We start from the raw sequence: 21281 nt of genomic DNA on the forward strand, positions 1-21281 counted from the left end.
TCTGTGTTGTAAATATTTTTTTCTTGGATATTTTGCTTGTTCAAAATCAATAAATATTTCATTTCGTTTAATTAGCTCCTTAAAAATGTCTTAAAGTATATATATATAAAAGAAGTGGACAGTTTGTTCAACATTTCCTGCTGAACAAACTGTCCAACAAAACCACCGGCTTCCACCTCCCTGCCTGGTCTCTCATCATTGCTCTGTGATTGGACGTCGTGCAATAAACGAGGTCCCGTTGTCTCTGCGCTACTTCGAAATCTCGCGGGAGTTGGAATTTAACGGCGGATTAAAAAAAGGTGGTTCCTTCCTCGGCTGCAGCAGCAGCAGCTCCGCAGCACCGGCGCTGACTGACTCAGTGGAGCCGCTCAGGTAGCAGCACCGCCGCGGGCTCCCGGTTCTCTACCCAGCGACACTTCCCCTCCATTTCCCCCGCGTCACTCCGCAGGAGTGTCTGGGAGGCTCCGTCCCGCATCGCCGCCACCCGCTCGGGTCACCTTAGCGCTTCCCTTACCGGCATTTCTCCGGCAACCGAAGATGATACCTGGCAAGCCGAGAGCCGCAGTCATGTCCTTATCGGTGGCGATATTCGGGACGCTGATGCTGCAGTCCGTCTCTTCCCAAAACGGTATGACATGTTTTCTACTTGTATTAAAAAATAAAAATAAAAAAATTAAAATGCATGCCTCACATTCTCTCATCATTGCTGGAATGCGGGTTTTTTAAGACTGCAGAGACATTTTTAATTAAATATGAGAGATCTTTTTTAGCCTCAGACATTCCCTGCCAATGTGGATAAACTGTTTTTAAATAAATAAAAAGGCTGCTTGCGTTAAAAATGAAGGGTCAATGAATCATTAATAGGCTTCAATCTGTTTTCGGAAGGCTGAATTGGGCCAAACGGAGGCCCGAACCGCGTCCCTAAAATGTCCTTTGAAGTGTGGTGCTGAATACTGAGCGGCGCAGCCAGTCTGCAAGGACCGGTTCCGCTCATTAGTTTGGAGATGAAGCTGCACCCTGAAAAGTTAAAAACAAATCCCTTCACATGCATGCTCAGATATCCGCAGCAGAGCTCATCATGTAGGCCACGATGATGTGTAATTAGATGTAGGACTTCAGGAGTAGGGCTCTCTGTAAATAGCATCAGTCCATTTTGCTGCATGCTTCTATTTTTAGTAGAGAGAGATGCTGCGCTGGGAACCGAGACTTTAATGTCCCACCGATCTGTTAACTCCTCTCTCTGAGATGTTCTCTGCTGCAGAGCAGCGTTGATCTTGCAGCGCGGACCCCCTCTTGGTCATAAATCTCATCCCCAACAAACGGATTAAGGCAGCATTACCCCGAGTAGCTGTTGCTGCCGGGGTGAAGCGCTGCTGAGCCGGACGCTTTGGCCCATGTGTGGGACTGCGTTGCACTCCTGCACACTCCGTCCTTACATATCAATCTGAGGAATAGTTGATAAAATCCTGATTTGTTCTGTATTAGCTTTGTAACTTATGATGAATTCCAGAAATATTGTTGTTTCGAGTCGATTTTCAAGTAATATAATGGCATAACAATGCAAGTTCCACCTCTCAATGATTAATAAGCTTTGAAATTAAATTAAAATTCAAAAATACTTTGACCCCAAGGAGAAATTAAGTGTTGTTGTAACTCATATCAATTCAGGTTTTTCAAAAAGTTATTGTAGATTGTGATGGCATTTTAAATATCCAAAATAAAATTCAATAAATAAAAACAATTTCATCAGCAGTAGTGTTGCACCGATTCTGATTACCGATCTTTAAAAAGCCGGACCTGCAGATTCTGATTTTGGCCGATATCAATTTTCTTTATCTGAAATGTTGCTAAATATATCAAGAAAATCGCTGAATTGGCAACAGGGGGTGACTGTTGATAGCTGTAGGATAAAAAACAGCAACCATTAACAATAAATAGAAAGGAAACAAACAAAACACACAATCAATATCAATATATATCCTGATAGACACGTGATCAATATCAATAAATAACATGTCTGATAGAATATTCAACAGAGAATGTGGCTTGTTTGTTGTTGTCATAGCAACTCCATAGCGACTGTCATGACAGTTCGTTACGGATACCTACCAAGATGGCTGTCAGCTACAAAGTTCTCAGAAATGTGACGTCACACGAGGACTATGTGCATCAATTGATAATAATTAATTAAATGCTGATCCAGAACCGCACAGCATTCTGGGGGATGTAGGCAGAGGAAAAGGCTTCAGCCGCTTAGCCTCTCATGGCTAGCTGAGAAAGGTTGGTGGAATCAACTAATTCACTCACTCTTTGGTTACCTAGCAACTCACTCACTCTTTGGTTACCTAGCAACAACCAGTTGGGCAACTTGCGGGAAGAGAAGGAAAATTTAAATGTTCTTGTTCATTATATCATCCAGATATCTCACAGTCACGTCATAAGAGTTGTTGTGGACGGTGATGCTCTAGCAGTCAGTCTTGCAACAACTCCAAAGAGCCCTCTGACTGAAGATTGCCGCTGTGTGAGTCTCATGAGTGTCGTAATATGCTAACAGCTCAAAATCTGTTACTTTTATAACTGTCTGAAAGTAAGAGCAAAAATCTTTTCCAGCTGCACAGCATCTAAAACCAGAGGGAATCGTTGCCAAACATGCAATGATTCAAGCAAAATAAAAACAAAAATTCAGAAAATAAATTTTAGATTTCAAGGATTTGAATGCATCAATTTTGGTCTTTTATTAATTTTTTCAAGTGTCGTTTTTGGGGGGTGGACAACCTACAACAGTTTTTTTTAATTGTTTTCATTAAAAATCCACAAATGTATTGCACAGTTTTATACATTTGTGGAAACCCTAAACAATGTTTGCAAAAGGAGGACAAACAGAAAATTAATTATTAAATGATGCAAAAACAGAATCTTAACTGTGTTTTGTGTTTGAAGAATAAACCAAACGAGTCTGGCCGTGATTTTTACGACTCTTCCTGTTCTCTGTGTGGTGGATAAAAAGTCTGGGGTCCAATTAGCGTTGCCGTTATATTTAACATCAAAGACCATTTCTGGTCTCTGACGTGTTTGAAGCTCAGAGCTTTTTGAAACTCCCTGATCTCCTCTGATGAACAAGCAAAACTCTGAAATCAGTTACAGAAAAATGATAATCTTATCAAGAGTCGGTTCATGTTTGACTGAAAAAGTACAAACTGTGCAAAAATAACTGCAGATATGAACTTTAATAACTTAAGTTTAAAAGCTCAAATTTAAACAACTTCTAACTCAAACTTGTACTTTCTGCACTCTGAATATTTACTAGATTACAATAATTATCTTGTACACACAAAAAGAAAAGAGAGAAACTAAAAACCAATACATAAAAATATCAGCACAAAATGTTTTTTAAACTTTTTAAAATACATTCAGAAACATTAAACTTAAGTTTTTAAGTGACCTGCACTGCATTTTTATAAATATAAATGTGTGCAAAGTTGGAGTAATATGTTCTTAACAAAATATTTAATTCTGGCTTTATTCAGTGTTGATATTTTTATGTAGGAATATTTTTTGTTTTTTTCTCTTTTCTCCTTTGAAAACTGAAAGAATTTAAAGAAAACGTATCTGCAAACTACAGCTGATAACATCTTGAGTAGTTGGTCAGAAAGCAGTTATTTATGAAGGAAAAATAGAAAATCCTTAAAATTAAACTTAAATAATAAAGCATTAAAATGTCTTCCAGCTCTGGTGTTAAATGTTCATTAGAATTTAAAGTTTATTGATTTCTCAGAATGTGTTCATGCATTTTTATGCCATTATATTACTTAAAAACGATATTATCGTTTATCACAATAACTTATGGAACAATTTATTGTCCAGAAAAAAATTATTGTGACAGAGTTCCATATATTGCATTTATTTGACTGAAAAAGAACAAACTGGCTTGTTGCACATTTTAATATTTGTATTTTTGATGCAATAATTGGTGAAAGTTTCAGTAAAAATAGAAGCATTAAAAACAGACATAACTTCTTTAACCTCCATTTGACCGTCGTCCCTCTGACATCTGGTCTAAATAAACTGACAGCATCCGCCTCTCAGCACTTTAAATCTGGAATTTACATTTTTTCCATCAAGCTGTTGTAGGAATCTGTATTTTATATTTGAGCTTCATCATGTCTGCTGGAATTAAAAACAGGAACTGTCCGTTCTGAGTGATTCCTTGGATCTGTTTCGTTTTCTTGCTCTGTTGCTGAAGTGCGGTTCTATGGAAACACTCGGGGTCCACCGCCATGCGCCTACACGCTCCCCGGAGAGCCGGAGCTGCACGGCTCGTTTAAATCTCCTCCGTCTCGGCCGCTCCATGCTGTCTGGATGCAGACAGAGCCTCCTCTTCATCGTTTCTGTTACTTAAATCGAACTAAAAATCGTTTTTAATAGCAGCTGTGCTTGTTCTCTGGTATGTCTCATCACTGAATAATTATCTAGAGATCACTAATGATGTTTTCATTAAGCAGACACGACAAAGTCACATAAAGGACTTTTTTTTTTTTACATTCCTGTGATGCAGATTTTATGGCATCATTAATTGAACAAATTAGATGAGAGCGGCCTCGAAGGGATGCCCCGAAAGAATTGAATTAAAGATTCCCAGGAATAGCAGCAATAATGGCTCAGGCAGACGTGAGGTCATGTCTTCAGCTGTTCAAAAAACTCAATGCATTTGGTGTCACCTGGTTTACACACTGTAAAAAAATGTTGTCTCTAATTTATGGTGGAATACTGGCAGCTGTGGTTGCCAGAATTTTACCATATAAATATGGATTTTGCTGTATTTGTAAGGTAAAATTCTGGCAAACGGAGCTGCTGGTATTTTACTGTAAATTAGAGAAGTTGTTTTTACAGTGCATATTTTTGTGTTCCATGTAATGAGGTTGTAGTTTGCTTTTGTCTTGAATTATTTGTGAATTTATATGAAATCCTTTCCAATTTAGCTTCGCTGCAGCCTTATCATAACAGACTGAGATTGATTTTAATATTTATGGCACTAAATAAGACTTTCAGATATGTTTAATCGGACTGGAGCTGGGCGTTGAATTGATTTTATTGATTAATTCAGTTTTTGGTTTTTGAAGATTTAATTTTTGGATTTTGGGTTTCCATAGTTCAGAGTGATGTCAGCGAGTCCAGAGCCACCATTTTGATTCAGAAGGGTCTTTTTTTTTACATCTTCATATTTACTTATACTTTGAACTCAAGTCAAAATATACAAAGTATTAGACTAAATTTTTGCTTTTTTTTTAAAAAGGAAAATAAAGTCGTAATGTTACAAGAATAAAGTCTTAATATTTGCAGAATAAAGTTATAATATTAGGATAATTAAGTAGTAATTTGATAAAAATTCCAATATGACACATAACAAGAAAATTAAGCTTTTTTTTTTTTAAACAAAAAAACTTTTTCTCACAATTTTAAGATGTTATTCTGGTCAAATTGTGTATTTATTCTGCTAATATTATGACTATATTCTTGTAATTACACAAAAATTGCTGTAGCCTAAGCTTAATACTCCACTATATAACTCACAGAAAGGATGATTGGTATAAAAGCCAATTATTGAACATATTTTCTGCCAATCGTAATTTCGTAAGAAAAATTGAACTGATTAAAGCCAAATTTGATGTGTCCAATGGATCATTACTAAGAAAAAATATAGCAAAAAAACTCCAGTAAGAATAAAGTAATAAAATTAAGAGAATGAAGTGATAATATTGTGACTATCCTTGTAATACTTCGACATTAATCTTGTATCATTTTGACTTTATTCTCATGCGAGTTTATTCTTGTCATTTTATGTATTTTTTATTTTCTTATTGTTGGCCTAATACTGTTTTGTAGGTATGAAAACACATTTTATTTTCAGCTGCATTGCCCAGCCATAAGTAGGACTAATATTTAAAAAAGAGGAAGTTTAGGTTTTATTTCTTCATCCTGTTGATTCCTTTCTTTTAATACACCTTTTCTTGTTTATTCAGTTATTTTTTCCCCCCTCATCTGCTTTCTGTTGCCTGTTTTTTTTTAACCATTCCTTATTTTGGCTCTTTATGTTTCTTGTTTTGATCGATCTGGGGATCTGCCGCCCTCCAGCGGGCTTTGTGAAATCCCCTCTGTCCGAAACCAAGCTCACAGGCGACACCTTTGAGCTGTACTGTGACGTGGTAGGTAACCCCACCCCAGAAATCCAGTGGTGGTACTCCGAGATCAACCGGGCGGACTCTTTCAGGCAGCTGTGGGACGGCGCCCGCAAGCGGCGGGTGTCGATCGGCACGGCGTACGGCGTCAACTCGGTGAGTGTGCTGGGCGTTGCGCACCTCACCCTGGATGACGCCGGGACCTACGAGTGCAGAGCTAGCAATGACCCGCGGCGTAACGACGTCCACCAAAACCCGGCCACCACGTGGATCCGAGCTCAGGCCACTGTCACTGTGCTGCAGAGTGAGTGGTCAGTGTTGAGAAACCCAGCTACCCATCACTTCCTGTATGACTCTCCAGCGGATCAGTAGCTCCCTCTGTAGGTGCCATCCTCCCCTGCAGACTTGAAACTGAAGGAAAGCAGAAGATAGTCGCATTAAACTGCAAAAAAACTAAATCTTACCAAGTATTTTTTGGTCTGGTTTCTAGTGCAGAGACCTTAGTGCAAAACTAACTTACAGGAAAGTTCAACCTTTTTGAGCTTTACATCATGTTTTAAAGTTATTTCCTCATCAAAAACATACCTGGAGTGTTGCCTTGATTCTTTCATGCATGTTTCAGAAATCTCTTGATCTCCATGGCAACCATTCAGCTGTGCAAAACGCCTGGGTGGACTAAGCCCCGCCTTCCAGACGCAGCTCCTCCTCAGAGCTGCAGTTTCCAATTGTGTCTTTATTGGAAACTGCTATGTGAGAAGCTTTGGAGCTTCTGCCTCACATAGCAGCTTTTCCCAATGACTTCCCCATTCAGATCCTTCAGACTAGCCAGCGGCAATTAGCAAACACCTGGTGGAACTGAGCATCTGCTGAGCTCATTGTAGGAGCTACTTCTCAGTGCAAACGCTGGTAAAAACGTTGTTAAAGGGTTAATAGAGGAGCCATGTGACGACTCCCTGGAGGCGAAGTTTCAGAAAGAGCAGGAGTTTTTAAAGAGACAGAGGCCCAATTTTAAGGTGTTTAAATTGCAAAGAAAATTGGACAAGAAACTAGACTGAAACACTTGGTAAGATTTAGTGTTTTTGCAGTGCATTGTCTGCAGCTGTTCTCCTAATTCAGTCAATCCTTCGATGTCCATCTAGAGGCAGCCTTCCTCTTTATTCCCTGTGTTCATTCTTTTACCTTTCCACACTTTTCTTTAATTTTTTTTACTTTGTTTTCTTAACATTGCAACATTTATAATTTGATTTTAGTTGCTTAAAATAATCACAGTTTAAAAAAATTACATATAAATTTAACAGAAAAGGGAAGTTTCAACAGTAACCCAGCATATAAAATATGGTGGAGATCAATTATGAGTGGGCATTTATAGAATTATTTAACATTTATCGAAATAAACTTTTTGTTTTAAGAATTTTGATTTATCTTTGTTATAATAAATTCTAATTACTATTTTCTTTCAAAATATTTGTTATTTTAATTTTGTGCTTTTTTGCAGTGCAGGCATTATTTTATTTTATTTTACTTTTTGCTGAGTTGTGTCTCTGTTACAGAGCCATCGATTTCCGTCTCCGAGTCGGTGACGATCACCTCAGACATGGACAGCATCTTGCTGCAGTGCAACCTGACCAGCTCCTACGGCAACCCCAAGGACAGCTACTGGATGAAGAACGGGGAGGAGATCTCAGCAACGCGAACCCAAAACAAGAACACTGAGCACAGGTGGAGAAGTTAGCACCCCAGTCCTAAATATATCGCCTTGTGACCTGCTTTTGGGTCAACTTGAGGTTCTGTTCTGATCTGCAGGCTCGACAGACCAAGAGGAGACTCCGCCGGCTTGTACATGTGTGTCTACAACTTTGAAATGGCTCCACCTGCCAACGCCACCATCGAAATAAAATGTAGGTGCTTATTTTTGAGCTGCGGATATATATACCTTTCTTAAAGGTGGCCTATTATATTTGAACAGATTTTGATAGGTCTTTGCGCTATACAAAATGTATTCATTACAGTTTTTTTTTGCACTTAATCATTCTTGGATAATACGATTTTAGTCTGCTCAGTTGTAGCTATTTTGAGCTCCTTTCAGAATGAGCTGTTTTTGGGCGTCTGTCACTTTAAATCTGAGAAAGCTAATGGTCACGCCCCCCAACTCAATTATACTCACACATAAAAATGGCTACTTTGACTGCATCATCTGCTCTGGTAGCACAATTCGTACCATCAGCCTGTGTTAAAATAAATACTTCCAGGGATGGTATTTTTATTTCTTTTGTTTTGTGTGTCATTATGTTTTTAAAAATAGAATATGATTTAAAGAGAAGAAATAAAGGTAAAAACAGCATTTTGCAAGACTGCCTCTGGAAACAAAAGAAAAAATCAAGTAAAGTATGTGCCGGTGTACAATACTGAGGAAAGATTGTAATCAGTTCATGTTCACCATTAACACATGGGAAACAACTCATAAAAAATGTGATTATTATAAAGATAAAGATCTTTTTTTTTTGTCTTTGATGAGTCCACCATAGGCCAAGTTGAAGGTAGCTGCTAGCTAACAGTCCCATGGGTTCAATACACAATTCTTTACTGAATTATAATCTTTGAACTAAATTATTCATTAAGAGAATTATAATATTGTTTAGGAAAATAGGTCTTCTTATAACAAGTAGTATTTTAATTAACATAAATAAATACGTTACACTTTGTTGAGGTTCATTTTAAGAATAATTTATAAGTATTTCTTCAGCGCAAATGAGTCAAACATTGTTCTTCTGTATCAGATCGGACAGTAACAGCTACTGCAGTAAAACCAGTTGAACAAATGTGCTGGAGCTCAGCTTCCGTTGCTAGGTAACGGGCAGAGTTCCGCTGTGGTTGCTAGGTAACAGCCTGGGCTTCCCTGGGGTCACTAGGTGAGAGGTCAGTGCATTTTTGATTTGTGTCTTTACATTCCAAAGATTGTTTTTTTTGAAACAACACATTTTTCAAACACAAAATAACATGAATTTATTGATTAAAAAAACAAACAAACAAAAAAACCCGACTGGGTTGTTATTTTTTTTATTTTTTTAACGCTTTGGCTGTTTTTAAAAGCACTAGAAATTCAAGTGGAAGTACAGAAAGCATGTAAAATGTGAGTTTTGCATGAGGTCCCATCTGAGCTGTGAGCCGTCGCTGCCCCGTCATGTTGGACCTGTGATTTCAAACGGCTCTGCTGGCTGCTCAGGGCAGCCGGCGCCCTTGACACCTTCATCCAGCCAATGCCCGGCTCAGTGGCAGCAGATGGTGTCTTGTTTGCCTGATGGCGAGGGATTAGGACTCAACGGTAAAATCCGGTCAGCCTTTTCTGCCGTCACACATGCATGACTGCAGAGGCCAATTGGATTTTTGGAAGGTGTGCTTATTATTTGTTGGACTGTTTCTTCTGCTTGTTAAAGCAGAAATTAGCAGTTTCCTAAAGTACATAATTCATAACTTAATTCATATTTATTAATATTTAAATTTATTATTTCCTTCTTAATAATATATAGCATTTATGAATTATATATTCTTTCAGTTTAAGTGGCAAATGTCAAATTTTAGAGCCAAAAACCCAAACAAACAATCAGCATTTCCATTGATTTTCAAAGTGAAAAGTCACTTTTGTTAAACACAAATTACTTCTAAAGGACAGGTGTCAAACTCAAGGTCCACGAGCCAAATCCGGCTCGCCATAGCTGTTCATTTGGCCCTCTTCAACCTGTGGCTCTTTAGACCTTTCACAACAGCTCTTAATAACTTTGGCTCAAATAAAAACTGCAATATATTCTATGTATTTTTGTTTCTTGAAATAATATCTGAATTATAATTTTTTGTTTCAGCTTCTCCCATCATAACAGGCCACAAGCGCAGTGAGAATAAGAACGAGGGCGACCGCGCCGTGCTCTACTGTAAGTCTGTGGGCTACCCTCACCCCGTCTGGACCTGGTACAAGATCGACCCGACTGGCATAAGGGTAGGTCATCAATAATATCACCAGACACAGTTTAGGAATGAAAATTAATTTATTACTTAACTCCTATCCTCAGGTTTCATGTAGCATTATTTCCTTCAATGTGAATGTACAGTAGGCCTGTCACGATAAGCTATAAATCAATTGATCTCATCAATAATTTCCATCTGCATGATTTATTGTTTTTTTCTTTTCTCTCTTTCTACCAAAAACTGGATGATAAAAGTTTTCAGTTTGGCGTTTTGGTCTCAATTAGCCTTTTTTTTTTTTTTGGAAGGACAATTTTGTTTACAGAGACTCTGTAATTCATTTTTTAAATATCAAGTTTATTGAGCTTTGAGAATGTTTTCATGAATTATTATGCCATTATTTCTGTTGTATTGCTTGAAAATGGTTTCAAAACTACAATATTATCATTTATCGCGATAACTTCAGGGACAATTTATCGTCCAGCAAAATTTATCATGTTGACAGGCCTGTGTGCATTATTTATTTTAAGTTACTTTTCTGTTCATAATTATCATTATTGAAGAAAATTAAATGAACAGATAACATAGCGTGGCGATTTTTTGTATCGATTTTTTGTATCGTCATCTATTTTAATAATCATACCTGTTAATTGGAATACGCAAAGACTAAGACACCATTTGCTGTTGAAAAAAGACATTTTACATCACAATCAAGACACTGAGTGTTTCAGACGTGTATAGATATTATTAACCATCAATTGGTGGTGGTAGAGTTTATTCTCTATTATACATGTTATGATGCATCTGCTGCCCCTGCTTGATCCTGTAGGGTGTTGGAGAAAATCCCAGCTAACAAAAGGGGAAGAAGCAGGATACATCCTGCACAAGCTTTCAGTCCCTGTAAGGGTTTAGAATAATAATAAAAAAATACAACATAGATCAATTTACGTAATTGCTCAAAGTTGTAAGAAAACCAACACAGACAATCCATCAAATCTTTCCTTTTTCTGTTTCTTTGCTTGTTAAGTTGATAGAGTTATATAATAAAGAGGGAAACACTTTGAAAAGACGAGACAAACCAGTAAGAAATGTCTCACTAAGAAAAAAGCCGACTGGAAAATGAATGCAGGGGTCAAAAACAGGTTGTCACTTCCAAATCCAAGTTAAAACTGTTGGCCTGCCTGATCTGAGCAGAAGGCAGAGCTGCAGATTAGGAAGTCAAAATCCACTTTAGCTAAGCCACCATTTATTTAACGACTGTAATCTAATACTATGGCTTCTCATTGTGAGGCAGCAATTGGGCCCAAATTTTTCATTTGTTTAACATATTAAAGAAGATGGTGGTTTGAAACCTCAAATATTTATGGTGCAATATGAAGAAATGCAACTGCAGCAAAGATGAAGCGCACACACACATTTTCAAGCTTAGAAAACCTGAAAATAACTTATTGCTTCATAATTTTACACTGGAAAAACGAATGAGAACAAAAGACAATAATGAGGATTTTTTTGTTTGTTTATTTTAAAATTGGTCTTGAATTAATAGGATGTTAAATCTTTGTAATAAATGTTAGTATTTTAAATTGACCAGAGTGTTTTCTACTGAGGTTTTAAGTTAAACGTATTTAGTTTAATCAATTTGTAAAAACTAGAACGATCTGGTTTTCTGTCAAAGTTAACTAATTCAGATTAAAAATGTAGAAAATAGTTTATTTGTCTGGCACGTTTTAGAAACGATCATTAAGTGCTTTACATGACAAAAACACAATAAATTATTTTGCAGCGACGTATTAAATAGAGATAAGGAAAATGTGCTATGCAGGATTGATTCAATATTTAAGTTATTATTGATAAAAAGAATAAAAAAAATAACATTACTTTTTAAAAATATGAAATTTATTAAAGGAACTCCATGTTCCAGCAGTTTTGCAGTTTTCTAGAAGTTTGTTCAAGATTAATGGAGAGTAAAAACTGAATCCTGCTTCTCTGTGTTTGGTCTCAAAACAACAATATTATCGTTTATTGCAATAATTTATGGGACGATTTATCGTCCCAGAAATTTGGTTTTCATGGCTGGCTTAACTACAAATCTTTAAGGTATTTTGTTGCTAAGTGTGTCAGTGACTTATAAACAAAAGTATTTTAAAGTCCAGTATATATTTTCCTAGTTCTGGATCAGGACTGAGCAGATCTGAGTCTCTGATTGACGGAAGTGGAAAGAAAATCTCTTCACATCTTGGGGTGTCGAAGTCTCCATAGCAACCATTAGATGCTATATTTATGCTAACTGGTTGTTTTCAAGGCCAGAAAAAATGATTTTTCAGACATTTATCACTGCAGAGTGATAAATGTGAATGGACTTTAAAAGGAGTGAGATGAAATTGAGTTGATCTGCAGCAAACAGCCCTGATGAGTTTGGCAAAGGATGAATATGTGGAAAGCTCGTCATGCTTTCTGCTGACTGTGAATGTGTGAAGTGGTGATTTCTGTTTCTCAGGCTGTGTTAGATTGCATGACCTCTTTGAAATACCAGGACATTTAAATTAAATACTGACAGACTTTGCCTGTAAACACAACATTTTTTTGTATAATATAACCAGGATGCAAAACATTTGGACAGAAAAGCACAGAGACGTCCCAGTAAATCATATTATTCCTACGACTGTAGAGAAAGCAGAAGAAGTTATAAAACCACACTACATGTAGAGGAAATATACAGGAAGGATTCATCTCTCAATCTCTGTGAGATATAAACTTATAAAGTGTTATAGAAGAAGAATAAATGAAGACCTGTTGATAAAGAAGTTTGGCTCCAGCGATCATTAGAAACGTACCTCTGAGTATTAGGGCTTTGCTAAGAAAAATAGATTAAAAAATAACCTTACGAGAATAAACTCGTAGGAAAATTAAGTCAAAATAATGCCAGAATAAGGTTGGAATAATGTGAGAATAAAGTTATAATTTTATTACTTTATTTTCATATTATGACTTTATTCTTGTAACATTATGATTTCTCGTAATTTTATTTTTATTTTCTTAGCGTAACCTATGTAGAAAATAATTTTTTTACCCACTAAAGAGTTGGATTTCTGTCTGATTTTTTTCTTTTTAAATCTTCCTGGCTTTTCATACATCTTTCTCATGGTGCATCTGTAAAACCAGCAGCTTTAATTTTCCCAAACCTTCATGAATCTGTAACGGCTTTGTGTCCGACCCGTTGGCAGGACATCGACAACTCCACCGGACGCTTCTCCGTCGTCAGCAGGGAGAACTACACCGAGCTGCACATTTCCAACCTGGACATCAACCTGGACCCCGGCGAGTACATGTGCAACGCCACCAACATCATCGGCGGCCACAACGAGAAGTTGGTGCTGAGGGTGCGCAGCCTGCTGGCGCCGCTCTGGCCGCTGCTGGGCGTTCTGGCTGAGATCATCATCCTGGTCATCATCATCGTTGTTTACGAGAAGCGCAAGAAGCCGGAGGATTTACAAGACGGTGAGTCACCAGCTGTGATGCTCAACCATCAGGTGTGTGGCTTTGGTGTATTAGGGAACTCAGTTTAGGTTTTTTAATATTAATTTGTAAATTTTTGCATTTACAGCAGCTTTCCTCGCCGTGGTTTGTTTTCTAGTCACTTAACACTGCGCTGCGGCTGCAGTCAATAATTTATCCCGGTCAGGTAGACGCAACACAGACACTGAAGGCTGCACCTTGTCACAACAGCTTCATCCATTTAATATTAATGAGCAACCTGATCCTGCAGTCCTGCAGATGTGGACTTTTTCAATTATTAATTTATTTCCAGGGAAGCTGCTGCTTTGAAAGCTTCTGCAAACTTAACCAGAGTAACTCGTCTTTCAGCTGCTTCAGTGCCAACAAGTGGCTCTCTATTATTAGCTGCTTTGTTTTTGAGGGTCGGAGGACAGAATAAATTATGCATTGATGGTATTTGAGCGACCTTTTCCCCTCAATTTGATATTGTCTCACGCTGATCAAACGCGACACACAGGGAATCAGTGAGAACAGAAAAACACAAACTTTATGGTTTAATGAGAAAACTGGATTTAGGAATGTTAAGTTTTTATTAGATATGATTAATGAGATTAATCAGATTAATCGATAATGGAAAAAAAGCAATTAATTTAGCAATTAACTGGAGTATATAGTTTAAAAAGAGCCATTTGTTAAAAGACCAACATACTCAAAGTTTTAACTAAGCCAAAACTGTACAAAATATATTTACTATTTCCATTTAAGACCAAAAGAAACTGTCAATATGTTCTACACAGAACTCCTTGAGTGACATTTTTAGCTTCACCTTTTCAAAATCTGTTAAAAATATCTCGTATTAAACATCTTTTGATAACTAATTATTAACCAGTTAATTAAAAAATCAATAACAGAAACTGTATTAATGTTTATAGCCTGAGTTTTTCACATTTTTTAGCTGCAGATGCATCCTGTGATAAAAGAATGCTGTGTTGTTGCATTTTAGGCTACAAAATCTACAAACTTTACACATTTAAAACAGGAATTTAGTTTTTTTTTGCTTGCATCTTGTAATAGTGAGGTGGAGAAACAGGTTGTCAGATAACTTAGTAATGATTGATTAAATCCAAATAATATAGATTTTGAAACATTTAATAAAAGCAGATTAATAATCTTGATCTGGTGAATGGAAAATGTTTTGTGCTCAAATGCTCAGGATTTTTTATTTAAATAGAAATTTCTCAGAACTTTGTGTTAAACAGAAATAATTAAAAATCACTAAACTGGTTAAGTTTTTTGTTTGTTTTTTAGTCTGTTAGCTGCTGAATGTTTTAACAGACCGCTGTAATGTCTCCCGTCTTCCTCCTTCCTCCTCCTAAATTGCGTAACCCAAACCGTGTTCGTGGTAAGTGTGAGACGTTGCATGCTGCTTGAATTTTAATGCATCTTATCTTCCTCCTCTTCATAGCGCAGCTTCTGCTTCTGCTGGATTTTTTTTGTTTTATTTTCCAAACTAATCTCTGCAGAAGCATGCGTTGCGTTTCCAGTGAAGTGAAGTTGTTTTGTTTCTCTCAGTTCTTTCTGCTGTCACTGTTTCACACCGTTACTAACCAAATGAGTCTGACAGACCTGTGCTTATCCAGGCATGACGGCAGTATAGACATGCTGCATGTTACTGCTTACATCCGGACATTTTGCATGTGCACACGGGTGGAGGGCAAAAACATTCTTTTATTTGCCGACCACAGAAGCAAATGAAACCTGGAGATGTCGGTTTTATTGATTTACTCTACCAAAATGGGAAAATAAAGCTGAAAAACCAGTGAAGAACAACTCAAAACCACTCGTATTTTTCTTTTATCTGGCTTCCTGTGTCGGCTATAGTATACGCAGATGTGTTGCCGTAGCAACCGGCTGACAACAGCTCCACTACTGTGCTTGCTAGGATTCAACACTAAAAAACATGCAAACAAAGGGCAGACCATTCAGTCCGTTACAGTGCCATGTTTTCAAGCCCGATGTTTATTTTGTGATTATTGATGAGTGATCGTCTGAACGCAGCGGTGATTGATTAGCTCATTTGAACACCTGCTCCACCGACGATCTGTCAGAGAACTGCTGTGTGGTTCGCCTTTTTTATTTATGTTTTTGTTTTCCATAACTTTTTGTTTGAATTTTACACAAAAACAAAATACATGTCCACATTCAGCTCTATGAAATAGAGACAAACGCAATAGTAACAACTACATATATATAAAAATATATATTTTAACTGAACCAAATCACAGATATTTCACATCTACATGTTAAGGTTGTCAAAGTCAAGCTAGCATGTCTGACCTACTTCCCTCTCCCTTGCTATTTTCTCTTAGTTAAAATGTTTTACTAACTTGTGAAATGTGATAACCTTTGAACCTTGAGAGGATTCAGCAAAGCACTGAATCCTCTCTTCTTTCATGTATTATGAAAATGTTTAAGGTTTACCGTGTTACGTTTTTAACTAAAACCATGCTAGTCATCGCCGGGTATCAGGTTTTTGCCCTCCAGCAGGGAGTTGTGTTCATGAAATCACGTTCAACATGTCTATAATATTTAAAATCTGTATTTTGATTGTGTGTAAATGTGTTTTTTTTAATTGAGTGATTTAATCAGTTATTTTTCTTTTTAGCATGTAAAAGTCTTCTTTATGCTGCCTCTTCACTCCATCAGTCTGTATAGATGTAGAAATGAAACGGCTCTGTGTGTTTCCAGTTAAACTCGTGTGATTTCATCAGCGTGTTCACCGTCTTTACCGTTATTTTATTCATTTTCTGCTCCTCGTTTCTCCCTGTTGCTGCAGACGATGACCTAGCTGGACCAGTGTAAGTACCAACATGCAGCCTGTGCTACCTTATCTGTGTTAAGCTTTGTGAAGTAGTGTGTGTGTTTTGTTGTAGATTATCCTGATGGATCTCACTGTAAATGGTGTCCTCAGATCTGGGTCACAGAACATACGGTTGCAGTATTACTGTTTCAGATGTCGAATAAATCCCTGGATTGTCGATGTTAGAGTGGAAGACGCCTGATCTGAATCAAAAGTTGACATCTGCAATATCGATGAGGAGATAAATGTGTTTTTCTGTTGCTAAAGGTTTATAAAAACCGTAGTTAATTGCAGTTAAGTAGGTGTGGACGATATAGACTTATAGTTTTATTATGATATTTTGTGGTATTATTGTGAAAACGATAAAAATGATGAGGAAAAACTACGTATTGCTTCCTTTTTAGGAAACTGTATGAATACAACAAACAAAGATACAAACATCTCCATTAGTAATGTGCTACTTTAGTTCACCAGTCACGGAATGAAGTGTGATTCATATCATGTTTTCAAATTTATTGGCCTTTATTGAACAAACAGTGGAGAAAATAGTAAAATTAATAATCCCAACAATACAGCGAGTTTGGGGGCGATTTAAACATAATTAATGGGAATTTATCGTCATGACGATTAATCAGAATTCTTATCAGGATAAGAATTTTATCACGATAAATTATAAACAATACGATAAATTGCGTCTACTGTTTGGGATTTCCACAACAGTGAAAACTTTGAGTAAAAGTATATTTTTTTTGCCAGTACATCTAATTTACACAACGGGGTAAATAATTTCAGTTGAAACTGTATTTGAAAAAACAAAAACAATGTAAAGACGATGTTCATCTGTAATATTACAATGTTGTTGTTCCAAAGTGTAATAACCTCAATTCTCAAAAACCAGCTCAATCTCACGTGAAACGGTGATTATTATTGGAAGACTAAAATAAATGGCTATGAAAAATATAGAACTAAAGCACTGATATGATGTAGAGCAGATATTTTGGCTACATTACAACATTTTTCATTTACTTTAACAGGGACAAGACATTACAAAAAAACTACAACAAGTTTAATGTGAGGCCTGCACTGCAAAAACACTAAACACTATCTAGACTTAAAACAAGCTCCTATATCTTGTTGAAAAGTTACTTGTATATTTTGTCTTAGTTCAAGTATTCTGAAATATTTGTACTAGAAACTAGACCAAAAGTAGTTTTGTGTTTTTTCAGTATTCAAAAAGAAACTAGATAACTTTTTTGTCCTATTTTCTGCATGTTCCAACTTTAAATTCCCCCATATATTGTCTTAAAACAGTTAGATTTAAATGTACTTTTTATATTTTTAATAAATGCAAGATGACTACTGACTGTTGCTTATTTTCTGTTTAAGGAAAACTAATTCAACCAACAACCACAAAGACAAGAATCTCCGTCAGAGGAACACAAACTGAGAAACCTGTCTGAACAGTGAGTATTTTATTCCTACTGGAAGTGATTTTAATGATCAGCCAAGAGATGCACTGAGAAAATCAGCTGATCTTTAGCTTAATTTTACCAACAACCAGTCAGGAAGCTACACGTTTTTTTAATCAATTGGAACATAACAGCAAAAGCAGAAGGAAAGAAATCAGACATCTGTTGCTGATGGATTTTTCTCAGATGCTATCAGACACTGCTTGATGTTTTTGACGGAGCTAAATCAGTTTTTGGTGCGTCAGTCACACTGAGTCACCGAAAACATCGAGTTCAAATTAACTTCTAGGAATTTTCTTCCAGATCGCACGGTCTGGCCCAGCTTTAAGGGGGACCTTTTACACAAAATTCCCATTTTTCCCATTTTTGTAATTCCATTTGAGTTTCTGCTGCTTCTAAAATCAACCCAGGCGTTAAAAAGAATAACAAAGACGGTAAAAAACACTCAGTCGTTTATGGCAATAAGTTTATGTTTTTTGATATCTGGGAAACGAGCCATTTAAAAAAATCTCCCAACCCCAGCCGAGCCCAGCCTCGTTACCTAGCAACCCCAGCTGAGTCCAGCCCTGTTACCAGGCAACCCCAGCCAATTCCAGCCCCGTTGCCTAGCAACCCAAATGGAACTCCTGCATGTTTGGTCATCTGGTCAGCCTCCATTAACCTGTTTATGGAAGCTGAATAGTGCCTTAATTTTATCCTTTTTTTTTATCCTAATTTTATATTTTGAAAATCTCAGATTTAAGCTGAGGAAATATTTTCTGTAGAATAAACGCAGGGAGATTACTGCTGATATGTGTATCTTGTTTTAAGTCAATTTCTTAATTTTGATTTAAAAATAACCTACTGGTTCCACTTGTAGATTGTTTCACTTATAACAAGGGAAAGATGTGTCGACTTTTTGTCAATATTAATCAATTATTCGCACAAAACACACTCCCATATCTTGCTGAAAAGTCACCTATAAGTTAGTTTTGTCTTATTTTTCAGTATTTGGACTAGAAACTAGACCAAAAATGTCTAGGGAGAGTTTGTGTTTTTTCAGAGTATATTTTATAATTTTTCTTCACCTGATGTTGGCTCCTTTTTAATAATTAATGAACACTCATGACAGTAATGTTTTAATGAATGTTTTATGCAGGTCTTATATATTCTTATTGTTCATAAAGAGAAGCTAGGATAGGCTACACTCATCGTCAGGGGAAGCCTGTTCTCAATATAACTCTGAAAGATGATGATCTGTATTAAAGATGCTGGTTTAATGATTAAATCTTTTCTCTTTGTTTGCAGGTCTCATTAATCATGTATTGACCATATGAAGGTAAACAAGAAGGGACTCCATAGCTGTCGCTCATCAATGTATCTGCCATTAGAGGAGTGGTTGTGGGATCAAATGAGGCATGCCTTATTATTTCATTGTGTGAGGGTGTGAGACATGAAGCTACTCAAACCATTACAGAGTTAACATTATAACCATTGTTGCTGCATGCAGTTGTTGTTTGAGTTTTTTCCTTCTTAATCGCTAATTTTATATTTTTACAACTTATAAAATAATGCATGCGAAATATTGACCTTCGGTTTGACACAGAATAGGCTTTCTTCCTGATTTTTTATTTATTATTATAATTATTATTATTTATTGTTATTTTTCTCCTGAGGTTGTGGAAACTGTACTGTGAAAAACAAAAACCCTGCAATGTAAAAGAAAAGATCACCTTAATCCGGTATGACAGATGTGTATAGTTTTATCATTCTTCTGCATACCATTAATTCATTTTATTATATCATATAAATATATATAAAATATATGTATATCACATTTAAGGGCTTTGCAGTGTCCCTCTAAAGCTGTTTAAGGTTTACTTTACTTCATGTATGTACTGTATGTAATAAATCGCTATAATTATGTATCAGATCATTTAATATATAGATTATTCATATCATATGATGCACTTAAATGTTAAGAATAACGACAAACTGTACAAATCTACTTTAGGAAATCTGAATCATTCTAATATATTATTTTGTATTCATGTGTGTTGTACAGCATGGCTATTATCCTATGCAATTATTATCCATATCAGTATATTGAAAGTCATTGCAGCTTCTGATTCCTCTGTGACAAAGCTTTAAACTAGTAGGATCACCGTAGAGCATCGACGGCATATTTACACAGCTGCATGAGTTTTCATCAGCTGGCATGGGAGGCAGCGGGAGAGAGACCCATGTCAGAGCTGACACGTTTCCCAGGACTTCAACTCATTTTTAACAATAAATATATTAAGACAAACAAACTGTGGTGTTTTCTTTAAGCAGTTTTTATATATGGCATATATATAACGTCTTACATGTTTGGAATCAAACACTCTTGCAGCGTTCCCTGTGAAAATGTGTGAAGACCACCATCTAGTGGATCATGAGGGAATTACAGCTGAGGAGAGCAACAAACATAATGGCTATTTGCGAAGTTACACATTAAAAAATGAACAATAATTTGTTTTATTTAGCTTGTCATGAAAAAAAATCAGTCATATTTTAACTATGTTATTCATACGTTTATAAATTTCAAAGTTCCAAAGTAAATATTTAAAATGCAGATAAATATTTAGTTTCGAAACTAATTTTATTAGTAATATTTAGTTTCGAAACTCCAATTTAAATAAATATTTAAATTGGAGTTAAATGTTGAAATATTTAAATTGGAGTTAAATGTTGAGTTTGCAAGCTAAATATTTAGCTTTCAAATTAAACATTTTGTTAGAAAGCCAAATATTTAGTTTTCAAACTAAATAGTTCCAAAAGAAATATTTAATTTGGAGCTAAATATTTTTTGAACTAAATTAGCAAATATTTACCTATCTAAATATTCATTTTCAAAATATTCATTCATTTTGAACATGAATATTTAGACAGGTAAACTTAATGAAAGTTTAGTTCAGAAAATAGTTTTTAGTCTAAATATTTATTTGCAAAATTAATATTTAGACAGCTGAACTTAATACTTAGCTTTCTAACTAAATATTTAATTTGAAACTTATTTTAGTTTTCAAACTAAATATTTTAACTCTTAAATTAAATATTTTTTTCCCAAAGTAAACATTTCATTTCAAGCAAAACATAAAATGTTTAAACTAAATATTTACTTTCAAAACTAAATATTTAACTTACTAACTAGATATTTGGGATGCTAAATATTTAGCTTGTATGCAAGTTGGCTTGCCGATAAGTGAAATATCAAACTAAAAGCTGGTCTGTATAATTTCCTCCATTGGCGGGACTGTTTTCCTGCAGCTCTAATGTGAAAACACGTGGAGAATTGCGCCATCT

At 36.0% G+C, this 21281-nt stretch overlaps 1 protein-coding gene across 3 annotated transcripts; it reads left to right on the forward strand.

Annotated features, from left to right (window-relative positions):
* Positions 1-250: 250 nt before the first annotated feature.
* On the forward strand, positions 251-20248 carry LOC103130152 (neuroplastin-like). Of its 3 annotated transcripts, none has more exons than XM_007541471.2 (8): positions 251-628; positions 7727-7895; positions 7980-8074; positions 10034-10167; positions 13358-13631; positions 16465-16486; positions 17875-17951; positions 19245-20248. In XM_007541471.2, the coding sequence occupies exons 1-7, from the start codon at positions 538-540 to the stop codon at positions 17933-17935; spliced, it is 846 nt and encodes a 281-aa protein (XP_007541533.1). In that variant the 5' UTR covers positions 251-537; the 3' UTR covers positions 17936-17951; positions 19245-20248. The 3 variants fall into 3 exon arrangements, with proteins under 3 accessions (XP_007541533.1, XP_007541534.1, XP_016521187.1); XM_007541472.2 differs by having other exon boundaries at positions 256-628; positions 16477-16486; XM_016665701.1 differs by lacking the exon at positions 251-628 and adding an exon at positions 6075-6480.
* The last annotated feature ends 1033 nt before the right edge of the window (positions 20249-21281 follow it).

Source organism: Poecilia formosa, unplaced genomic scaffold, assembly GCF_000485575.1.
Source record: "Poecilia formosa unplaced genomic scaffold, Poecilia_formosa-5.1.2 Scaffold610, whole genome shotgun sequence".
NCBI classification, from domain to species: Eukaryota; Metazoa; Chordata; class Actinopteri; order Cyprinodontiformes; family Poeciliidae; genus Poecilia; species Poecilia formosa.